We start from the raw sequence: 24,157 nt of genomic DNA on the forward strand, positions 1-24,157 counted from the left end.
AAGAAAAATTTAATATTAATAAATATTTTTACCTCAAATAAAATGTAATCTAAAAAATATTTAAATTCAAATCTAAAAAGTCAAATTTAGTTATCCTATTTCAGATCTTAAGTAAAAAAATTAATATATTTGTAATTCTCAATATATTTATTATCGTTTTTTCTTTTATATGTAATTGAATTTACTATGTAAATATATAATTATTATCCCAATTTTAGTGCAATGTAATATCTAGTAGATGTCAATCATGGATTATAATAATTTGAATGTGTTTTCTTTTAAATATCTCCAACCAGTAAAAATTCTATAAAACATATAATTAGTATTTGTCACTTTTGTATATAGCTTTCGATGCAAAAAAATTTAGGGTTGTAAAGTTTTTAGAATTTAACAACTGTTTTACTGAAAGCTCTACATGTCTTTTCGGTGTTAGCTTCTTTCATACAATATCTCCAAAACTTTTCAATTCTTTACAAAAAATTGAACGAGTATTACCTACCAAATTCCACATTTCTTCATCTGTTTTCATTTATGTGTAAAGAAAGGTTTTATATTATAGAAGAAAAATATCCAATTCATTAACTGGCGTAAACACCACAACTTATATCGAGGACTGCCCTCAACATTCAGACATTTCTTGGAAAGTTTGTAAGAATTGAATGTATGAGAATTCATAAGAAATCAAGAAAGCATAAAAATATGGTCTCACTTCTATCAAGAAATAAGCTGATCTGATTTCAGTTATCACTGTAGTGCAAAATACACAGTTACGTTTATGGTGTATCCAAGACACTAAGGTATTGCACTTATCCTACGCAAACTCTGTGTCCCGCCTATTTTCATGAACCAGCAGACATTCAACAGATCCAATGTGATCAGCCTGCGGACAGAATTTTGAAAATCTTGCTATGATCAAGTATGCGCTGAAATACATCTCCCAGATTTTCGTTTCTGAAAGAGTGTGTTTCAAGCACAGCAATACTTGGAGGACATTCGAAGTCCTCTTCTTGCAACCTGAGAGTTTCGCCAATCGTAATCAAACATCATTGAAAAATTCAAAATCACTGGTGGAGGATATCACACCGTATGGGCTATCTTGCATCTGCAATAACAAATAGTGGAAAGCAGAAGTAGATATCCGTAGCCAAGTAGCATATTCGCACATGTAATTTCACACAAGTTAATGCGCATGCCTGATTGTCAATCAATTACTTGAAGCGATTTAACAGTCTCTATATCTGCCAGTCGTGCTTCATGAGCACTTCGAACGTTCTGAGGTATGAAGAGTTTGTTCATAAATTTTTGAGATGCTGGAACAACAGGTTGCCAATTCACCCGACTACCTCTCAAAGTGCTTGTGGGAGCCAATGGCCTGCAACTCAGAGAGTAATCTTAGTAGATATCAGTTTAAATGAAAAAATGACCTATTAATTTATTTGTATAAGAGGAATCTAAAATAAATTCCTACATAAAACAATGCACAACCTTACATTTCTTGAGTGTATCCAAAACTGCGCTTTAAAAATTAGTTGGAAGCAAAGAACTGCCGATCAATAGAGCAATAGCGTCAATGATCCCCCTCGCCTAAACACCTAAATTAGCAGTCTATGACAAACATGCTTCTCTTCATGCGATAGCTTTCCCAACTCAGCTACGAACTCTGGAGTTACAAGTGGGAATAATTCTTACTGATGGATGGTGGGAAGCATGGATTCCTGGCGATTTCTAATATCCTGCGCTGTGTTTCTACGCACCAAAGCACCAACTTGTTGGGCCATCTCCACTGCTGCCAAATTGAAAGTTTTTTCAACCGGCTTCTGCAACACACAACATTTGTGATGACTGCCAAAGCTAAACTCGAAAAAAGGAATAAAACATCATTTTTTTCGAAAGAGAGCATAAATCAATGCTGCACATATTCTTCATTTTAAAAGCATATCACAGTCTAGGTTTCTCTGAACAATACAAATCCGCTCGGTTAGACCAATTGCAGTTAGCCAAGGTATCCTGAAGTGGTCATCCGATTACGTTGAACAATCTTAAAGTCAAATGGAGTTCATAGTAGAATCTTGGAATACATCGTCAAGAATATAACTACAAAATGACAGCAATTAATTATAGACTAAAACCAACCAGCATTAGATAAAGTTAGATGTGTCTTCACATCTGTTTCTCTTGCAAAGTGTTCTCAATTCCCACCAAGCAAATGACATACGATCACCCTATAATATTGGATGAAATTCCTTGAAAATTCCATCTTGAGGAGGTGAGTACTACTCTTCATCTACATTATACCGGAAAACTGTGAAACTAACTAGAAGTCTCTACGCGAAGTGGAAAAGTGCCAGAGGAGTTTAACCATAGTGAATGCTGCAGTAAAGACAGAAAGAGGTAATCTTTAGCTATAAAAGAGTACAAACAGACCTCACATGTGTGCATTGCAAGATCCTTCTCTGCAAGCGAGTCCCAGTGCTGTCCAAATATCAAACACACCGATCAGAACAAAGCCTACAGTTTAACGATGCAAATACATCCGCCAGGAAGAATAAGAGCTCAAATTATCTTAGTTAATTCCTTTCAATGAACAATTAGAGGAATGTACTTCACAATTATAGTGGTGAAAATCATTAATAAGTAAATTCACCACCATACATGTAAACGAACAGTTTCACAGGATACTGCAGTCATCCCTGTATTTTATAAAGACACACAATTTGTTGAGCCATCTGATGTAACTTCTGCAAGTACCTGACACCACTCGGGCCTCTGATTTACACCTGATGAAGCCAAGGAGATCTGCCGGACGGGCATTCCAGGCGGTTCCACGTTTAATTTCTTGTGTGGAGGAACAGGGCCTGTGGGGGAATACTCATATTGACTACGTTCTTTATTGCGAGCATCGTCTTGCATCTTGGCCACAACCTCCAGATAGCTGCAAGCCGGTTGAGTTGCCGTACCCAAACGTCAACTCAATTCTGCTATAATTCCCTCAAAAAAAGGCATTCTTGCCATTAAATAAGTGTAGAAGAGACTACTCACTTGTACTCCCATGGAGACTTGTTATTCAGTCCCGCATCCAGTGGTTTAAGCATCGGTTTATGGGTCCAAACTGGAACAGGATTTCCTGTCAGCGGGTTATAAATTTGCCGGTGCTCTTCCCTGAAACCTTAAAAATAATACCTAGTTACAACCCGTAGATATTCATCTGACCACAACAGGATTTAGAGCACTTAAACTCCCACAAAATTGCTTTATATCTGCTACAATCAAGTGACAAAATGATACACTAGCAAAAGCTTATAATTTAAGGTACTTAATAATAGGATATAGTTTACACGTTTGCTACACAAACTTATTTTCTGAAAGTGAAGTCCTCTATGCATCAAATTTATCAATTCCAAGTTCAGATTAAAAATGAGACAGTAAGTATTGCAGTACCTACCATGTGCTGGTTTTCTTCCCACGGTGTAGTTGATACTCGAGCACATTCAGCCCCTGGCCCAAGCATGAGGGCATTCCCCAGTAGCCCATGTCGAATCCCAACGGTTTTGGGATATCAATTTGAAACCTGGATATTTTGCAAGTGTAAACTTGTTGAATAATCAAATTCCAGACTGAGAACTTCCAATTCATGCAACTAAGATATATTCTACGGTGACGCTATCTGAGAGTTTTATGCTCGAACTTTCTAGAAGTCTTTTGACTCCATAGAAGCACCTAAAGGAGGGACATAGGAAGAGAATAAGAGGAAAAGGAAAGTTGAAGGAAGCTGGTTAATACAGCGAAATCCAAATGAAGAGGCTAAAGTTACATCATCGATTATTCCTCTATGTCGAACTCGGCGAGGGACACCCTTATCAGAACCCATTACCAACAGCTCTCTCTTGCTGTGCATAGTCCACAACACATACTGCAGATGAATCTTGAAGACAGAAATGATTCAGAATATTAAAAAAATACCCGTCGTTATGTCTCAGTTGTTTCGACAAGTTCAGGTACCTAAAAAACCAGGAAATAAGCCAAGTCAGAAGACCCAAAAACTACTGACCAACTTTGATAACTATTTTACGAGCAACCAGATAGTGACAAAAACCAACACTAGATGGTCTCAACTTTACAAACTACAAAACCAGCTTCGTTTGCAATTCTTTGCTACAACTCGAGATGAAGATTTCAAGATCCTATTGTAGACTAAAATCTTACTCTAATTCAGAGTCCATAAAATATTCAAATTCATTCAGCATTGCCGTATCCTTGAAAGAACATTTTGAAAGGTTCTTCGAAACCCATTTGGCTTAACGTCGAAAAACTTGGCGAGATCGTCCTAATCTAATGAAATTAATCCGGCAAAGGGTGAACACTTACCTAACACTGCCCGTATTATCTGGGTCAATGTATGGTTTAAATCGATTAAACTCATCATCAGTAAGATACAACCCAAAAGTTTCCATTGTGTAACGGAAGGCGTCATAAGTAACCTGTATCCGTGATTCTCATGTTAAAATATATTTGATGATTTTGTATAAACTAATAAATACATGCACTGAAAAGATTTTAAATAGAGTGATATAGATTCCAATGGACAACGTCCTTCCCCATTAGATGCAGAGAGTATGCGATTTGGAAGAATTGAGCGCTGCCGCAACAGTCCTCCTAGATATGTGATAGTGGTAGAGACAATTTACCGCATTATCCTTGGGTTGAGGTTCTCCATTGAGACGACATTGAGCAGGTAGCTGTTCTGCCTTCCAATACATCTGTAACGTTGAAAGTAGCAGTATCATGTACACGAATGTTTTTGGACACACCCGAATTTGAACAATAAAGAATTCTATGATATCAGAAGAAACGCATACACCAATGTTAGAGGTCGTCTTACAGTGTCAAGTGCCTTCTCACAAGGATTAGTTTTTCTTCGCCTTGGGGGTATCCGTTTAAGTTTCAGTCTCCTATGCTCTGTTTTCATACACAAGAATTTGAAAGAAAAGATAAAAATACAGACGTTAAATTTCTTTAAAAAGCATTCTCTTAATGCATTTGATAAATATTCATCAAATCCAGAAATTTATCCACCCAGAAAATGGGCCCTTTAGGCGTTCCACCTATTTGGAACATGTGTGTTATCTTATCACATTATGTCCACAATAGATAATCCAACATGCAATACATAACCAGCGCAACGAGTGCCTTTATAATTGAAAGATGCGTCGTGTTTCAGTGTTTCAACAACGGAAGGGAATTCACTTGTCTCGGGTGTCTCTTCAGGCTCAGTCGGATATATGGGTTCAAGCGGGTTCGATGGTTTCTGGCGAGTAAAGCCCTTGTGTTTCTTCCCAATGTCGATGTCGAAGAGCTCCAGACCAGTGCCATAAAACATCCGATTCCTCCTGTGGAGACCAACTCTTAAGCTGTCATGACCGAAAATCAGTTTACCTCCATATGAGAATAGGATTAGCATTGTCACAACTAAGGTCAAAACTCGGATGCAACTTCACTCAACAAGGTGAAAAATCTTACTCTGAACATAGAGACATTTATGAATGATGTGGAGCACCAAGTAGCAAGCACTCAAATGTTTCACGAGAATCATTCAGAAGGTTTCAGAGGATGATGGGGATTTACATCCATGTCCATTTCTTGGATTTGCACCCTTTCCATGGATCTGGTACTTTCTCTCCTGGTAAAATACACCTGCAAGGCTTTGCATACAATGATTTTGACCTTGATCCCACTATGTCGTCGTTTCGCAGGGCCATACTAGATGTTCGATTTGTCCATTTCTGCATCCAAAGGCGGATGGTGAGTGCATGTAGTTGCCTCCTCTGGACGCGCAGATGAGTTTTCTGTTCGCGTCGGATATACTCAACAAGCAATAAGATTAGGACCGAGACTATCCCTTTTCCCGAAGATGACGCTTCATCCAAGAAAAAGCCACTAGTTTGATCTCGAGTCCCATATCTGAGACATGTCACAGCTCAATCCTGATTCTCTAATCAGCAAAAGCACCATTGGAATCTCCGAAGTTGATTTGGACTTGTGAAGAAAGGAGGATGAGCCATGCTCGAAAACCTATCAGCTCAGACCGGAATGACTAGATTCGAAGCTCATCGCAACACACGAGCAGCTTCCAACTTTTTCTGCTGTCATCTTCGTTCCGGTGCCTTAAGAGATGTATGCATCCCCATTTAAAGAGGTAACGTACAAATATTGTCTGATTGTAATGACCAATTGCCTAGTACAAACCCCATCATGGGCCCGTTTTACTCTCGTCTGAAGATATTTCAAACCCAGAAGCTTTTGAGACATCATATAGTGGATTTTCACGGAGTAGCTTAACTCGATCAATTCTGTCCCTCCTGCGACAGTAACAAAGATCTGTACCATTTGGCAGTAAGGAACATTTCCAGTCCAGAGCCTCCCTTTCCCACCTTCAGTGCAATTCTTTTGCCAAGAAATATAACTTACATGAAACCCTGCTGGTATGTTGGATGGTCCACTTGGTAATATGTATTGAGGATCCAAAGGATTCGTCAGTCTATTGGTCACAAGTGTGCGGCTCGGCTTCAGCACTTTGCCATCAGGTTTAAGCAACCATATGTCGGGAAAAGGTTTGTTTAAACACTGTTCCACACGCACCAATGGAATTAAGACTCCGTTATCATAATGGATCCCAAATTTAAGCACTCCACACAAGTTGCTCCTTATAAAGACCATGCTCTATACCAAATAGAAGTTATGTACTGGAAAAACGTGGGAATATTCATTCATTCCTTTCATCGTTCACTCGCAGTTTCTCCAGAAAAATAAGTGGACAACGGCAATTTTAAAGAAGGAAATCGTAGCATACGGATGCTTTCCCAAATGGCAACTTTATGAAACTTGCTATAACATTGAGCCACTGAGATGGAAGTTTACTTTTCATTAATACAAGAATACAGCTTGATCAGAATTGTTTAGCGCAGGTACATGCTATTACTAACTACAACCAAGTAACTACATACTAACAAGGATGCAGCTCAGATGAGCAATAAAATGATGCAAGCAGTCTCTAAACCAATGTATCAAAACGTTCAATTGGAGGACAGAGAAAGATGTCACTCACCATTGGATCCTTCGGATCTTGTACATTGAATTGATTTGCTTGTCCTCCTTGAATGTCTTCCGTCATAAGATTTCGGGATATACCTGCCGGTGGGCATGGGTAGTATTCTTTGAGCGTCTCGAAAGGCGCAAAATCAAGTAGTGAGTCATAGGGTATTTCCTTTGGATCGGGGTACGGCTCCACGAGCCGAGGCTTTGGAAGTTCTAGATCCATAATTATATTTCCTAGATACGCAGTCCAAAATTCTGTTTAGCTGATCCTCACATTGTCATTGCCAATTCTCCCCACTCCTTTGTCCCTGATTGCGTGTTTAAAAGATACTGTACTCAAATTTCCGAGAAGATTGGGGACGGAAACATGGAGTCTAAAAAACTTAAAAGCATTTTTCTTCAAAAATTGAGGTATGCGCCTGTCACTAGGAGAATTGAAAAGTTTCAGGGAGACACGTTGCGGTTAAAGTTTTGCATAGCCTCTTTCGGGCAAAGAACCTCCTCGTGGAAAGGTGCAACGTCAACCGGATAAGTGCCGCTGACACGATTCACGCGAATATAATCAAATATTTCTGTGGCACTCCTGCATCGTGAAGAATGGCGAAGAGGATATGCAGTGCCTTCCTGAGTACAACTCCCAATCCACGTGATCACTTGGTTACAAATCCCTTGAGCTGGAAAAGCTTGATACGCATGTAAGCTAAGGTCAAGGAGGACAAATCCATGCCTCTTCACTCTTCACGTCTTCATCTTTATTAAATAACAAATCTTCCTGCTGCAAGTCATTTTGTGTGGTCTCGCAGAAGAAGACTTTGTTTCCAAAATCTGGAAAGATAGGAACAACAGCAACATTGAAATTAGAGATGAACCAGTAATTGGGTTTCAAAAGTGAATTCTCATGAAGAACATCTCAATGCCGTCCTGAAACAATCTCACTTAGGTTGATAAATTAGGATGCAATCCGGAACATGACGCAGAAGCGGTGAGAGGATCCGGGCTCCTCTAATTCACATAACCGGAACAGAGAGGTATCCGCTTTCCTATTCAAAAACATCAGGAGAACGCTCCAAAGCGTGAAATACAACCTAGTTGCTCAGCAAAAGATGTAAAACTTGCCACACCCCTAATCTTACCCTTTCGTTTGCTCTTCTCCCATCTCCAAATAATACCTGCAATTTCCCAATGCGAGAAAACAAGAAGCAACATTTCCATGCCATTTCTCTCAGCAGGGCCAATTTTCATCTCATAACTTTCTTCTCTTGCTGAAGATTGTTGTCAAAGCATTAATTTAGCCGAAAGAAGATCTCGTGAATTTTGCCACAGGAAATAGAGACGTCTACAACATGTCAAAAGAGTGCCCAAAAGCCAGAAATTCGTGATCAGTTATTAACGTAAGCTTGCAATCATATCGGCAGTTGCCGCTTAGGTAGTACGAAGTGGAATTCTAGAATGAGACGGCGTGAGTCCTCTATCCTTCGTGAAAACATCAGACAGTGATGGCGCAACTAGGAAGAGCCAGGAGACACAGCATTTCCTAACTATGTTCCGCCCCTGCAGCTCTTGTCCTTACAACCATGATGCAGGGGTTAGAGGAGCGGCTATACAACTTAAATCCAGCTAAAAAGTTCTAAAACCTTGCCATGAAAGAGGTTCACATTGTTGCCATGATCGAATTGGAACCATCCTCTAGAGAAAGTAATTGTACGGTTCCAGGGCAACCGATTCCACGCCTTCCTGTAGAGCAACCCCTTCGCGAGAAAATCCAACATACAGCCCTTCGACCTACTCTGTAAAGTCCTGAATCCGCAGTTTCCACTTACTTCAAATTGTTCATTACAGACAAAAATGGACCGCCAAATCATCCTCTAAGCACCTTCACACATGAGAGTGTCACTAAATCGGCAACGCAAATCAATAGGCATCGAAAGAATTAACGAGGCTTTCCAGATCCCGTTGCGCACTTCACAACTCCCCTGCTCCGCTAACATGGAACCACAATTTCTCCATGCAACAACACAACGACCGTTGTTAAATACATCCTCACGTCCTTTCCTTCCGAGCCACGATCGTGTGCTTCCAACAGCGCGGATTCATGTACAACGCCGTCAATCAGCAGATCCTGTACCGAAATCTGGCACAAGGATGTATCTTAACTTAGAAACACAGTACCAAAGCATTACTCTCACATGGACGGCCATGTATAATTCACACACAACGACTGTGGCCGGAAGCGAACTACAATCAGTTGCATGCATGCATGAGACATCTGAAGCCTGCTTCCATGTGAAGCAGATGAACCTGCCGAACCTGATTCATAACCTGATTCCGAACCTCAATTCGAACCTGGTTCGGAACGAAATTCCGAGCCTGGTGGGACCGAAAATTTCATCCATAATAGGCTCTCGTGAACCGTACTGCGCAATTTGTCATCCACATTCGTTGATTCGTCAGAGTTGAAGGGCATGTATATGTTTTGTTTGTTGGTTAGAACAACCTAAAAATTATAACTTTGCTAGTTACAAGAATAAGAATTCTTAAATTTAAAAATATTCAATTTGGGCAAAACAAGAAGGCACTAATGTTGTGATCAAAGACTTGTTTGAATTATAAATTTTAAGCTCGAAGCTAGTTTCTCCTTGAAAAATTTAACAACCTTATGTAGTCTATAAAATTGATTATATATATTTAAATTAATATGTTGTTTTGAATAAATTTAAATTTAATCTATTTTTTAAAAAAAAATATGCATATATATATATATATATATATATATATATATAAGCCTTGTTAAAAAAATTAAAATTAAAATTAAAGGATCTATATGGATCTTTTGTTCTTTAGTATTTAAAACAATAACTTTTATGTTTAATTTTTAAAAAAAAATTCAATTTTTTAAAAATTAGTAAATTTTCTAAAATATTCTATTAAATACCATTAAGAGTACAATATTTTTGTCACATGATGCTCTTATATTTTCTAAACTAAAGTTTTCAGTAATATTCTATGAAACTTTAATAATTTTAAAACTTATTTTATATCTTTTGTAAATACAAAATTATCTTCACAAAGTGTTCACTTTATACATTCATAGCATATATACAATGAAAAAATGAAATCTTGGTTTTTTACAATTAATATATTTTTTAATCACATTTTTAATTTTATTCAATTAATTCTTGATGTTTAAAAATAAAATATTTTAATTTAAAGTTTATTTTATTTATTTTTTAAGCATATTTTTAAAAAATAACATACTTTGGGTAGATTGAACTACTGCTATTAATAAGAGACATAAGTTCTTAGCATATTATTACTACTAAGAAATTATGAAACATAAATTTTATTGTAAATAGCATTAATAAAATAAATTTTATTATATGCTCTTATTTAATATTTTAAAAATATATTAATATATCTATTAAAATATTAAATACATATTTAATAATTTTTTAGTAAAAATATTAAATTATATCTATTTTTAGAAATATAAGTAATCACATAAACAATCAAAGCCAAATTCATCAATCTCAACTAAAACAACTATATTTTGTCTAAAATTAACTTATTATTTTGAATTATTTTATCATAATTAAAACAATTTAAGAAGAATTTATCGATTGCACAATCAATAATTAACTAACCAAGAATAATAATAATAATAATAATAACAACAATAATATTTTAAAAACATATTTTTTTCAATTCATAATTAATATAGATATTTATTTACCAAAGTAGTTATTCAATACCACAATCAAGTTCAAGAAAGATCATGACCTCCAAAAAAGATATATTATTTTTAAAAGAATATTAAACAAAACCATACTTTTACTAAATAGATCCACCTTTGATGATCCAATAGTGGAGAAATGAATCTAAAGATCATTATTTTATTTTTCATGATGGTGAAGGTGGATAGATCAATTTGATAAAAACTTGGATCTATTTAATATTCTCTTATTTTTATCTATTATATAAAATACATCAAAGGTGTTATAAATCAACAAGATAATCTAGAGAGTCAAATTAGCCTTTTGATTGGCTATTTTAATAAGCTAGTCTTAAATAAGCTTCATGTGCAATGCACCAAAATAGCCTCTTCTAGAAGGAGGGTCCTTTAGTACATTATGCAATAATGAGGCTTTTTTCCATTGTCTCTCTTGGTAATTACAGTGTCAAAGTAGAGAGAATTTCTTCAAGAAAGTGTTGGACCTTTGGCTGCTATTAATTGCTCAAACAAGTTGCAAGATTATAAAATACAAATATGATTTATAGCTTGTCTTCAAGAAGAGAAATACATCAAATACACAAGTATAGGATATATAAGAGTATCCAAGATGTGACTACATATTCTAAATTCACTTCTATTCTTGTGGAAATCTCTTCTATATATGTATCATTGAATAACTTCTAATCTAACTATCTAGTTGGGTTCAAAATTCTCCACAAGTTAACTTATATCTTTGACTACTTCTATACAAAAATCCAACCATAAATTCATTACAAGTCTTTAGATATCACCTAATCTCTAGCAGGTACAAAGCATATCAATTTCTAGACACCTACGTACTAATTCTTTGATATCTCAAAAATCAAATACTCAAACACCATGAATTTTTCATGTAAAACTTTTTAATATAGTCATCTATATTTATGGAAATTTTGAGCCAAAAATTTGTCCAAAAACTCAAGATATGGCAAAAACCAAAACCTCCATTAAAAATAACTCACTTAAAAATTCTAGTTTTGAATACTAACTTTCAACAGCTCTTTCTTCTTCATTCTAGACTAAAACATTTATATATATATATATATATATATAAAATGTAGTTCTTTAGGTCAACTTTCAAACCTCACTTCCAGATTTCTCAAAGCTTTCTTACAACTCTCTATATGCTCAAAAGAATAGTAATGGGTACCCAAAATCACACCCTAACTTCAAACAATCATAACTCTCTCCTTACAACTCCAAATCATCCATTTCTTTCATCCAAATTCTAGTCCAAAACACAAATTTATGAATCCAATCTCCAAAATTTAAATGGATTGCTTTACTTTGAAGGGTTTGCTTTGTCTCGAATGGATTGCCATAAAGTGGTCCCAAATTCCAGTATAGTCCTAGTTAACATCTTGAAGCCCATTGGGCATGACTTCCAACCAATAGAAATGAAGTCCTCTGTCACTTATCTATCCACATGGAATAGTCTAGAAGTCAAAATATTATACTTTTGACTCCAAAGTCCTTCTAAACTTCTTTCTAATAAATCCTACAACTTCTATTTTTAATTACAAAATTAAAACTACAAACATAAACAAATTACACAAATATTTTATTATACTTTTTATGTTTAATTATATTCCAAACTTTCATAATATTTCACACTATTTTTACATAATATGCTACTTTTTAGTACAACAACGGTGTTCACAATGTATTTACTAATCATGGTGTCTCTCTCTCTGCAACTCTAGTCTTGCACTTGTAGTTTGAGCTCTCCATGGCTTCATGGCTTTGTTGACATGTATCCTAATTTCACATAACATGCCAACAAAGAATAATATTTATTTGGAACAAATAACCAACGCATACTATTTTCAGGCAAGAGAATAGGTTGAAGAAGTCCGGATTCTGAATTTAGCCGTAATGACTGAATGCAAAGAAGCCATGCAGTGTCACAGTAGAAGTGGATCTAAACCCCAAATCCTTCCCATTGTCGGGTTCAAGGCTTAAGTTTGTGTGAGAGTGTCACGATGAATCGCAGCGGCATAGAAGCCATGCTTCGAAATGCGAAACGACGGGATGTTGGCATTGCAAGTGTGCGTCCGTTCCACACGCGATAGGAGGGAGTGCTGCGGCCCTTTTTCTATATTAAGAATCGGCCTCGCATCTGAAACTAACCGACAAAGTAGAAGCATATTCGCCAATTGTGCGTGCAGCGGCGAAACCCCAGGGGACAATGCCCCTCGGCAACTACCGCTTCAACCCATTGATCGTTGCGACTGTCTGTTTACGTGGCTTTGATCGCGTCGGGATTGATCGTCCTCGTCGCTGTTCGATTGTTGCAGGAAGAAGGACTTGTCGGAGATAATAAAGATTTGTATCTCAAACCAGGAGGTTACAGTTTGGTTTTATTTATTTATTTATTTATTTATTTTTCACTGATTTCGTGTTGCGAAATGAGGTGGCATCGGGGGCAGCAGATATGGCTCGGGGCGGCGTCCTTGGTGCCCGGATGGCTCGTGATTCAACAGGTCATCAAGCCTGTGCATGCTGCGCTAGTGCTGGTGTTCCTCTACTTCTTGTCCAAGCGTCACGCACACTTGGTGCAGCGGCAGTTCGAGCGCGAAGCACATGAGAGCAAGGTGCGCGAGGCCGAGGAGAAAGATCGGGTGGCATCGCTGCCCATGCGCAAGCGGCGTGCTATTGAACGGGCCAGGCGGCGCAAGGAAGAGGCAGCGGCCGCGGAAGCCAGTGCAGACAACAGTGATTCCAAGGAAGAGTAGGGCCACGAGGACTATGGCCACTCGGCAATTCTTGCCAAAATTATTGTTTAGCAATCAGTTCACTAGAACGTTCCATTAGGGAACTATAGATTTTATCTTTTTGTTTGTGGTCTGCCTCCCTTTCACGCGAATACAAACCTTACATTGTTAGGTTTCCCAGATCTGCTCCGAACTTGTGACTTGCTCACAACCGAAACCTAGGGTTTAAGGCCGCCAGCGGAGCAATCTGGGGTGGGGTTGGTCTTTCCATTATTCTTCCTGTGTGGTGCTTCAAACGGGCACGTGAGTCGCCCGGAGATCACTGTACTCTAGCATCGCAAGCGAATCCAGAAATGGATGGTAGACGCGAAACTTGTACACTACCAGTTTCAGATAAACTGAAAAAATGTTCTCCACATCATGCTGAATACTCCGTGTGTCAACCAGTTATTTTGAGATGTGAACATCTTGACTTCATTCAACTAACAGTAATTTAGTACAACTACTTCTACTGGTTAGGGATCCTCCTGAATGGTCACAATTTATTAAAGGCTGATGAGATAGTTCGTAGTTTTCAGCTTCTTTCAAGAGATTTTGTTCGATGTATAAAATTTGTGAGCTTCTTCCAACAGCAGTGCTAATGAACAAAATGTAGCATGCACCGATTCAAAGCAAGACACAACTAACCTTAAGAACTCCAAAGTTTCAATCAGAATCAGCTACTACAATTACGTGGTCTGCAATATTGTAAGAGCTGCCTACTCAATCCAAGAACAAGCTGGGATGAACACCTTACTTTCTCGATTAGGAATATATCAGGGTCTCTTCTTAGTAGTTGCGACAAAAGCTTCTGCGACTGTGTAAAATCGTGAAATGAGGTGAACGCAGAAATTGCTTTCCAGTGTATACAGGTTCACAATCACCGCTGAAGTACAAAGTACTGTCGCTTGCGACATAAACCCCCGACAACGGGTAAAAATAATAAATAGTGGGTGTTCCCATTTCATGAACAGGTCCTAATCAAGAAAATTACCATCTCATGAAGAGCATTTGTGTGAGTTAGAAGCACAAACTCAACGCAGCCCCTAACTCAAAGGTTGTAACCTCACAAAATCTACACACATTTTTCCAAGTGCCATCCTACAAACACCTAGATAGTCTAATCTAACTTCATGATACATAGGCGTGTGGAATGGTAGATCCTCACATTGCTTTGTTCGATTTAAGAAGTAGCCTAACTTTACAATGATCTAGCAGTTTCAACTCGCCACAAGAATGTTGGTGCTCAGCATTTCCTCCACGTGCGCAGCATACAGGAAAGCGAATAACGGTCAATCTCATCAAAGCTTCAATAGTGTAAACAGGGGTGTCTCATTCAAAGACGTCTTACAATCAATCACAACTTCAGTTTAATACGTTCTGACCATTCGCGTAGGTCTGAGAATATTCGGTTGCCACCAATATCTTCACCGGTCATTCCTGCAGCAACCTTCAATATATCTTCAATCAAAGCAAAATTGCCCATTATGTCAACGTGAGCCCCACTTTGTGTACCACGCCCCTCCAGCAAGTTCGAAGGGGGGGCATGTTTATATTCTCTTACGTAACTTGGACTTCCGCCAGGGTTGAACTTTGTCTTTCCTTTCCACGGTGCGTGACAAAGGTACCCAGCACTCAGCGCTGGAACGGTTTCATCTCCATCCACGAACTGTACGCCACCTTTCAAACAACCCTCTGAACCCCCATCGGCCGATGTATCAATGCGGAAGGGTATGTAGCAATTGTCTGCAGAGGGCGACACTTTGTAAATATAAGACCTTTCTGTGGGAATGCCCACACCATAGAGACAGTAGACCTCCATATCTGGCGCATTGGGTAGCCTGCAAAACTCAAAAGAATCAGGAAATTTCACCAAATCTGAATCAGATGAAAGAAACATACAGGTCGTAAAGATGTGAACATTAGTTGACCTGAACAGCCTTCGCACATGACGAATGGAGTGCTTTTAGAAACAGGAAGAAAAATAGGCTTGTTACAATCGGCTTCAAATAAAGGGTCTATAGCCGCCAGTAAGATATAAACAAAGAGTAGGGCAAGATCAGTGACTCACGTGGTTTCAAGAGGATTTGCCCAGTATCGATAATGCTGATACTTTTCGTCACTCGGATCATCAGCAATATTAAAACTCCAATTGTCCTCGCCGCGAGCCATGAGCTTTGGAGCTACCTTCCTCAGTACTTCAACAAGGTCATCAGCATTGAAGATTTCGCGGCTGGCTATCTCTTCCACATCATCCCAAGTAAGTTCTTGATATTCCGTCCACACATCCCCACAGGCTGTGGTGTTCCGCAATGTAGTGTTTGTTGGCGTCTAATCAAACAATGAATCTTTCATTAGAGCTCACCTCACACATCTCCAAAATCAGCGCCAGAGCGGGTCCAGGATAAGGTGAGGTAAGCACCTTAAGTAATGTAATGTAAGAACAATCTCTGAACCAACGTCAAGCGGTTTACATCATGGTGATAGATGAATCATGCAGGTTGAGTAAAGCAACTGCCTATCTTACCTAACTCATGAGAGAAATTAATCTAAACATCTAACATTCATGTGCAACGGCAGGCCGCAGCTGGACCTGTAATAACGGCAGCAAGGATGTACAATCTACAGTACGCCTAACCTGTCATTCACACGCCCCGAAATTGCTTTGAAGATTTCATTAAAAATACACACCAAAGAGTGAAGGAAGGATACCTTGATCTCCTTCTTTCGGTTGACAATGACTTCATGGGACATTGCAGCAGCCTCTTTGCCGAAGGCAACCATACGTCCATAGTGGGCAGAGGGTTTCCCATGTGCCCCAACCTGCACCCCGGATTCAGTTTGGCCCTTCACCAACCCATCTGCAGCGTCATCTGATTTCTTCGTGGAGCAATCGTAGCCTTCTTCTGGTGACCAAGAAGCATCACCCCAGATAGTTTTGCCACCTTTTGGGAGCATGGACAAGCAAGAGTCCCAAGTACGTGTCACCTTCATGATGTACTGGAGCGTTTGCAGCCCAAAGATGTCATTGTCTAAGACTCCTGGCGCGATTGCCCTGTTCACAAATAGAAAACCGTGTATGACAAACCAAATCTTGATGAGACCACATCTCATCCCGTTTATGACATAGAAATACAGTGGAGTATCCACAGCAAAAAACTGCGATTCGTACCTGGCGACAGCAATGTCCTTGGCTTCTGCAGAGAAGATGCCTGCAAAAGCTTTGGGCACGCCCAGAAAAGGCCCAGCAATGTTCATGGTTGCTTTGATATGACGAGCTACCCAATCAGGTCCGCCTCCACCACCCATGGGGGCGGGCGCTTCAACCCATTTCAAGAAGTGCAAGAAATAAAGGGAGCCCATAGAATGCGGTATTACTACAGCCTTGTTACCACTGGTCCGTACCATTGACTCGATTGTGCTTTTCAACCTGCTTAGTGATTGATCTCGTACCTGGCCAGCGTTACACCAATATAAGAGTTGGTGCAAACATTCCACATAAAATTATATCTCAGCTAAGTAAACTACACACTCCCACTCAATATGCCAATTTTATTCGAAACATCTCACATGCTATTCACCATGAGTATTCTCTAAATGATATTAAGAAATATGCACAGCTACACATTTCAACGCAACTTGTTCTCTGAAGTAAGAGAAAAACAGTATTGACAAGTAAGATACGAATAGTTTGGAACGTCCGATTAAAATCACAAAACAGTGAAATATTACAGTGCGTAGACAGTAGTCTTTTTTGCAGACTCAAAAACTCCAATACAATACACAACGTTGGGCTTTGAGCAAATAGAAAAGAAGAGGACCTCAGTGTTTTGAAAGGTAAGTCGCCAATCGTAAGAAGCCATGTACATATTTTTCTCCTCGTAACCAATACGCGCGAGGTTCTCGATCAATACAGCCCACACAAAGTAGCCAGGAGCGAAGTAATCAGCTGCAACAAGACCAGACACTGGTCGTACCCTAATACCTTCCGGATCTAACCCTGTCTCGTTGTCGAGAGACATGTGCTCCATCCAGCATCTCGGCCTATCACACGACAGTTACACGTTGTCAAATTTCTTCACCGCTCTACATTCACAAAGCAATTACCGGTAGAGGTTTCCTTCTGTAAATGAGCTTCGTGCTCTGTTCAAAATGGAAAAAGAAAAAGAAAAGCTAACTGGCAAGTTAAATCGCACTCCACATCGAGCATGATTATTTATGTTGAAACAGAATCATTATCTCAAAGGTAACTGCAGCTATGTAACTCAACGCACTTAACCCTAACAAGATCTTGCTTTGACATTCCTGCATTATCTGAAATACAGATGACCCAGAAACTTCGAATTTGAATCAGGCGTCAAGGAAGAACCCGTACAGTTTATCTAAGTGAAACCTGAAACAATGTTTTTGAAACCGAAACAAAATAAATAAATAAATAATGTATGCAGTGTGTCTCACCTCTTGTAAATCTCCCCAAATGTCCCACCCCAGAGACGTTTGCGGAAGAGTCCGTCCGCACAAGGCTTTCCTTCCCAGAGTTCCAACCCTCCCGTAACAATACCAGGAACGAATACCACAGGATGCTTCACATGAACCCCTTGCTTCTTCAGGGTCACACCCGGGGGATCAGGAAGGGGACCAGTAATTCTCTCCGTCACGTACTGCGGCAGCGAGTGGGGCAATGCATTGTAAAAAACAACCAAAATCCACCAAGTCACACAGATATAACCCACTAACCAGCAGCACGAATCCACACAACCCCACGACGAAGATTTAGATTTAGATTTCTTTTTATGCTTCTTGTGCTGCTGCTTCTCCACTTTACTCACATCACTGTCAGAGTCTTTCAATTTCTCAGTCTCTCGCTCTTTCTCTCTCTTCTGATTCCCCGACGACGCTGGGGTACCGTCCTCCTCCTCCACCGACTTGTTCCCTTTCCGACGATTCATGGTGACCCCCAACCTCACCACCCCCCCCCCCCCTCAACTCCTTCCCAATTCCTCCTCACACTATTCCTGAAGCTGAAATTCTACAAAACATACCTACACCACCCCTCCAAAAAAAAACAAAAACAAACTCACGAATCACAAATCAACTGAGCTGCTGCTGCTGCTGCTGCTGCTGCAGGCAAACCCTACGAAGGATCAGAGAGAAGGGGAAGGGCGTTCGTTACCAACGCCATGTGCACCACAAAAGGCACACCCGTAAGCTAGAGAGAGAGAGAGGGGGGGGGGAAAGGAGAATGAAGTAGAGAAAGGGAGGAGGAGCAGGAGAGGGGAAATAAGTAAACGACACAGCGAGGTTCTAGAAACCCTCCTGTGCGAGGAGAGGAGAGGAGCAAAGGAAGTCTGTGGTAGGGGAGGGAGGAGAGGGGGGTCATCGAGAGTGACGATGGAGCCAGTTCCTCCTTCCCTTCCTTGCTTTGCTTAGCTTTGCTTTGCATGAAAAAGACGCAAAGCGGTGACATATCATAACAAATCATAAATTTGTAGCCATTCTGTGGAGCCCCCCCTCTCCGCTTCAGTGGATGGAATGCAAAGCCAAGCCAAGCCAATCCAATGGATTGCCTGCGCCTTCCTTCCTTGCGACACGTGCCCCCACGTCCCCCGAAGTAGATTCTCGTTCCCTATGTTCTCATAGTTCCCATACGTTCCCCCGCCAAGTGGTTCTCTTTCGTTCCCCCTCTCCTGATGGTTCTCTTTCCAGGCTTGTTCGTGCGTGCCTGGTGCTGTTGGCTTATGAGTCCCGTGTCTGTCTGTCCAGGTGGGGCACCCTTTGCCCGTGCGGATGGATGGATTGCACCACGAGTTGGTCCCCCTTCCCTTCTCGGTTGGTTCTCCGCCAATCCTGTTCAGCCAGCCATTCGTGTTTTAGTTTTTAGTGTTCCTTGAATTGTGGTGCAGATTTGTATTGCGAAGGGCATGGTGAATATGTTGTTTTGCTTCTCTTGAATCTTTTTATTTTATGAATAGATATTTATTACACTTGTGTTGAATATAGTGGGGGAATAAGTAGGTCTAATTACAATATCTAGTAAATTTTCTGGGATATTATTAGAATGTTTTTATTTAAAATATATATATATATATATATATATATATATATATTTTGGTTAATCACAAAGTTACATTACATGATTTTAAACCAAGATGATTGATATTATGAAATTCACTAGTACATGTAAAATAATAAAGTAAGGAGTGTTTGTCTACTTCATCTATCCATATATCTATTCAAATTGTATTGTTTTATTACACATCAATGACTTTCTTCAGTTTACTACCTTCAAAGTAATCCAAGGAGCCCCAACCTCTAGCATGTGTGTATATATGTATATATATATATATATATATATATATGTAGATGTTAATAGATCAAAATTTCACTAAATAATTGTCATATAATAATTAAAAAAATAAATAACCTTGACTTAGGAATATAATTCTAATACTATTATCTTAAGGAAATCATTAAATTCTTTATATAAAGATTTACATTTTTTAATTTGTTGAGGTATTATTTTTCTTTACCTTTTTATAATTCTAACTTCATTCTATGCTTACTGAAAATATAATTAAAAATAATAAAATTTTGAGTACTTGATATACTTATCCAATTTTTAATTTAAAATTATGAAATAAACATTAGTGATGTATCTCATAAGAGAAAATCCATCCTGCCTCAACATGTGAGACAAAACCTCAAACATCGGGAATTGGATCTATATTGTACATGGAGACTATAAACCAACTTTGTAGGAAAAAAAGAAAATATAAGAGAGATTAAATTTAACCCGATTATTTCTGAACACCTTTTTCTTTTCTTTTTTCTTTTTTTTTCATTGAAAATGTTTCTCAATGAACATTTTATTTGCATGGCCAGACGATGGATGATAAGAATAAAAACCGACGACATTCATCCAAGACGGAAATAGCGATGCGCATCTTCGGCGTCGTGAAAAGATTCCACTCGCGCTTTGTTGATCTCTCTCATTTAGGGATGGCATCACACCTGCAGCTGCAGATGAGCACCGCTGAATCGCATTCTTGCTGCTGATTCCCTGTCTACGCGAACTCGAATGAACAATCAGCAGCTTTAGCACACTCACTTGCGGTGCATTTGTGGCCACGTTTTGGTTGATCATGTAGCCGCATGCCGCATTGCTAAGGGGTTGTGTGTTTCCATGCTTCGGAATTCATACAACACGCAGAGTTTACGTTGCTTTCACAATATCAGACCTCACGCACATTAACAATTAGGTTTGAGTTGCTGCGAGAGAGAGGCGACTGTAGAGCCAGAGTGAGGTTTGAGTGAGGAGATATATTGGAGATCCGCCTGAATCTGCTCCTTATTGAGCCCATCCGAGTTCTGGAGAAGTGAAACGGCTGGAATTGCGGTTGACAGGTGTTACTTACATACATATATATATATATATATATGTATAGACACATACACACACACTCACCATGATGGCCTCAGCTTGAAGTCTCAAATACGCAGTAGCAGAGCAAAAGGTAACGATTCTTTCTCCTTCGCAGATTTATTAAGCTTTCTTTAGCTTTTACTACGGAAGCTCTTGACATTGACACTTCTAAATCTGTGCGAATACCGTGAGCCTATCTTGTATGTGCTATGTGCATGTAAGAAACATGCAATGATGCATATGGCGACTTACATGTGCTCTGAAATCCTTGGTGATTGCGTAATTTTTGGTCGGACCGGTTCCTACGTTTTAAATTTGAATAGTTTTTAGATGAAAACTTAACAATCATTGGTGATTGTGGTATTCTGATAGCACCTGCTTGAGAATGCCGGTGAGAGCTCCACATTCTACACAGCGTTGGTTGGGTGACAGAGATCGGGCCTCCAAGTAATCTAGAGCATTGTAACACTGAAGCCTTTAAAATTGTAGAAAAATAAAAATTAGGTGCAAATAACAGTCAATTTCATTTGTTTAGGGGTACATGGTGGTAGAGTAATAAGATTAAATTAGGGTTTTAAGCATGGCAACTTCTGCCAAAACATGTGAGTTCAATAAAAGCATTTGAAGCTAAGGACAAGTGACCAAGAATTGAGAATTATGGATGTAACAAAAAAAAGATAGTAGAGGCATTTGGCATTAATAGAAAAGGAGAGGACTTCATTCAACCAAAGCAACCTCTAATGAGTTGTTTATAAAGGACTTTTTATACATTTATATAAGTTTTTTAGTATAATTTTTTAAAGATATGATTTATGTCATAATGATGTTATTAGAAGTGTATATATATATATATATATATATATATAATTACATCGGCTTTTATTAAATTGATCTGCCTAACAAAATCATTATTACATTCCTTATTTCTCATCTTTGTTTTCTTTGTTTTTAGTTGTTGTCCTTGTTCTTAGCTTCCTCCCCCAACTTCATTCCATATTATATATATATATATATATATATATATATACATAAATTACCCAAATAATAAGTTTTTAAATAGGAGATAAATGTGGGTAGATTTAATAATATCTTGTGGAGAAGTTTTATAAACACAAATTTGACTTTATATGTATTTGTAGTTGATTATTAGGTTGGAAACTTAACTAACAAGTTAGTCATATGTCACATATGTTGGTGACTTGTGATATAAGTTGGCTATGTAACATACATATAAGAAACTTGTCTTATAAATTAAATACATATCTAGCACGTTGGATACATATTTGAAGTCTTATAAAATATTTCCACATAGCTCTTAATAAAGTCTTTTTTATTCTTATCAATGTCTTTCTAATCTTTAGTCTTATTTTAAGAGTCTTTAGTTTTTTTTGTCTTTAGAAATATCTATTCTAATTCAATATTATATAATTTAAATAATTATCTATTCTTTTTAGTAATAAAAGAGTATATTGACTTTTTGATTCTTTGTAATTCATGTCTTTAACACTCCTCCTATCCCTTGTCCCAAGTAATTGTCATTGTCTCCTTTTATTTTATTTTTATTTTATTAAAATAAATTCGTTTTAGTTTATTATTTAAGAAGATTTTATATTAATAGAAATAATACTAAGCAATAAAAGAGTCATGAAGAAACAATGAAATTACATGGAATTTTTTTTTCTTTTCAATTTGGATGCTATATCTTATTTTAGTTGCATCAAAAGCATAGTATCTATCATACAAAGAGCTAACCTTACATAATTTATTTACAAACATAACTTTTGAATCTTCCTACCATTTGTGATAAGAAGGCTATTTCTACACTCTAATACAAAACAACAACGTTCTTGAGAGGAATATTATTGCCAATCTTCAACCCTTAGAATCATTTTCAAAACACTTTCTCATCTTAAATTTATAAATTCTTAAGGAAAATTGCTAGAAACAAGTATAAAAAGCTTGGACTTTCTTTTGAACTCTACCAACAAATGTTGCCATAAAAAATCTCTCCAAGCCTACAAAAGAGACAATTTTTTAATTCTACAAATTTGATAAAAATGGATAGATACAACTGCACAGTTTGTCACAACAACACTGATCATAATCCATTTTAGTTGCCAATTAGGAACACACTTCTCATCTCATCTTTTTTTCTCTTTTCTATTGGCCTTAAATTTCAAAAGCCCATAAAATTTCCAATCCAAAATCTACAACTCAAAAAATAATAGTCCAAAAATTAACACATGAACATAGTTGTATATATACAATTTAATGAAATTCATGTCTATACCTTAACTTCTATTTATTGAAATCCAAACTATAATATTTGGACATTCTAAAAAAGAAGATGGAAATCATATTGTATTATAAGACTTAAAAGATGCATCTAAAGAATACAAAATAATAAAAACCAATATGATATAATATAATCACAAATTCTATTTTTTCACATATTTAATTAATCATCTATCACAAGCTTTGCAATACAATAAGCATTGTTGAAAGAAATAAGTTTCTAATTATATTTCAAAATGTACTTCAATTGATTTGTGTAGTTATTGTTGATTTAGATGTAGCAAGAAATAAAGCCTCTAATATTAAATTTAGATACAATACAAACAAATTTATTAAATACTTCAAAAAGATTCTACTTAAAATTGGAGCCTCTGATATGCTTAGTTGGTATCTTTGAAATGTTAGAAACAAAGTTGGTTATATAATGATATTGAAATTCTTGCACTTCAATAAAGCGTGATTGAAATAGATTTCTACAAGTCTATAAGGAACTAAAATGAGAAACAAAAATAAGAAGGGAAGACAAAGAGAACAAGGGACAAGTACATAGAGAGGAACAAATGTGAGATAAGAATTGGAAACAAAGATTGTATGGATGAATGTCATGGATATAGATATTTACATAGATTAGAAGTGTTAGGTAGAAGATAAATGTAGATAGATTTGATGATATTTTGTAGCAAAACTTTCAAAAGCTTCATAAATATGTATTTGATTTTAGACATATTTATAGTTGATCGATAGATTAGAAACTTGGCCAACAAATTAGTCAAATATTACACGTATTAGTAGCTTCTAGAATAAGCTAATTAAATAGCTTACATA

The 24,157-nt window shown here is 37.6% G+C and overlaps 2 protein-coding genes and 1 long non-coding RNA gene across 7 annotated transcripts; 1 reads left to right on the forward strand and 2 right to left on the reverse strand.

Moving 5' to 3' along the window:
- Positions 1-536: 536 nt before the first annotated feature.
- On the reverse strand, positions 537-9,345 carry LOC112295012 (uncharacterized). 5 transcript variants are annotated; one of them, XM_024546110.2, is made up of 16 exons: positions 8,226-9,345; positions 7,103-7,917; positions 6,466-6,621; positions 5,623-5,780; positions 5,245-5,387; positions 4,880-4,956; positions 4,686-4,757; positions 4,366-4,478; positions 3,961-3,999; positions 3,443-3,568; positions 3,040-3,159; positions 2,749-2,932; positions 2,425-2,472; positions 1,690-1,817; positions 1,194-1,372; positions 537-1,014 (listed from the first exon to the last, which is right to left on the reverse strand). In XM_024546110.2, the coding sequence occupies exons 2-15, from the start codon at positions 7,313-7,315 to the stop codon at positions 1,201-1,203; spliced, it is 1,749 nt and encodes a 582-aa protein (XP_024401878.1). In that variant the 5' UTR covers positions 7,316-7,917; positions 8,226-9,345; the 3' UTR covers positions 537-1,014; positions 1,194-1,200. The 5 variants fall into 5 exon arrangements, with proteins under 5 accessions (XP_024401878.1, XP_073386566.1, XP_073386564.1 ...); XM_073530465.2 differs by having other exon boundaries at positions 537-1,372; positions 8,913-9,345; XM_073530463.2 differs by having other exon boundaries at positions 537-1,372; positions 8,262-9,345.
- A 5,104-nt stretch (positions 9,346-14,449) lies between these two features.
- LOC112275614 (phospholipid:diacylglycerol acyltransferase 1) lies at positions 14,450-19,061 on the reverse strand. The gene is made up of 6 exons (XM_024506127.3): positions 18,073-19,061; positions 17,436-17,658; positions 16,787-17,067; positions 16,327-16,669; positions 15,686-15,945; positions 14,450-15,455 (listed from the first exon to the last, which is right to left on the reverse strand). The coding sequence occupies exons 1-6, from the start codon at positions 18,561-18,563 to the stop codon at positions 14,972-14,974; spliced, it is 2,082 nt and encodes a 693-aa protein (XP_024361895.1). The 5' UTR covers positions 18,564-19,061; the 3' UTR covers positions 14,450-14,971.
- Positions 19,062-20,680: 1,619 nt separating this feature from the next.
- LOC149989748 (uncharacterized) lies at positions 20,681-21,817 on the forward strand. The gene is made up of 2 exons (XR_016500646.1): positions 20,681-21,128; positions 21,410-21,817. It is a non-coding gene; the product is annotated as an uncharacterized LOC149989748 (long non-coding RNA).
- Positions 21,818-24,157: the final 2,340 nt, after the last annotated feature.

This window comes from Physcomitrium patens, chromosome 2 (assembly GCF_059467195.1).
Source record: "Physcomitrium patens ecotype Gransden chromosome 2, ASM5946719v1, whole genome shotgun sequence".
Lineage (NCBI taxonomy): Eukaryota > Viridiplantae > Streptophyta > Bryopsida > Funariales > Funariaceae > Physcomitrium > Physcomitrium patens.

What these genes read in the sequence shown, in the direction of transcription:
- LOC112275614 (XM_024506127.3), bottom strand. Translation starts at nt 18,563, where the DNA reads ATGAATCGTCGGAAAGGGAACAAGTCGGTGGAGGAGGAGGACGGTACC. An exon ending in TTTGGGGAGATTTACAAGAG is followed by an intron (nt 17,659 to 18,072) that starts GTGAGACACACT and finishes GTCGTGTGATAG; the next exon opens with GCCGAGATGCTGGATGGAGC. An exon ending in TTACCTTTCAAAACACTGAG is followed by an intron (nt 17,068 to 17,435) that starts GTCCTCTTCTTT and finishes AACGCTGGCCAG; the next exon opens with GTACGAGATCAATCACTAAG.
- LOC112295012 (XM_073530465.2), bottom strand. Translation starts at nt 7,315, where the DNA reads ATGGATCTAGAACTTCCAAAGCCTCGGCTCGTGGAGCCGTACCCCGAT. An exon ending in AAGATCCGAAGGATCCAATG is followed by an intron (nt 6,622 to 7,102) that starts GTGAGTGACATC and finishes CGTGTGGAACAG; the next exon opens with TGTTTAAACAAACCTTTTCC. An exon ending in TCCAAGAAATGGACATGGAT is followed by an intron (nt 5,388 to 5,622) that starts GTAAATCCCCAT and finishes TGGTCTCCACAG; the next exon opens with GAGGAATCGGATGTTTTATG.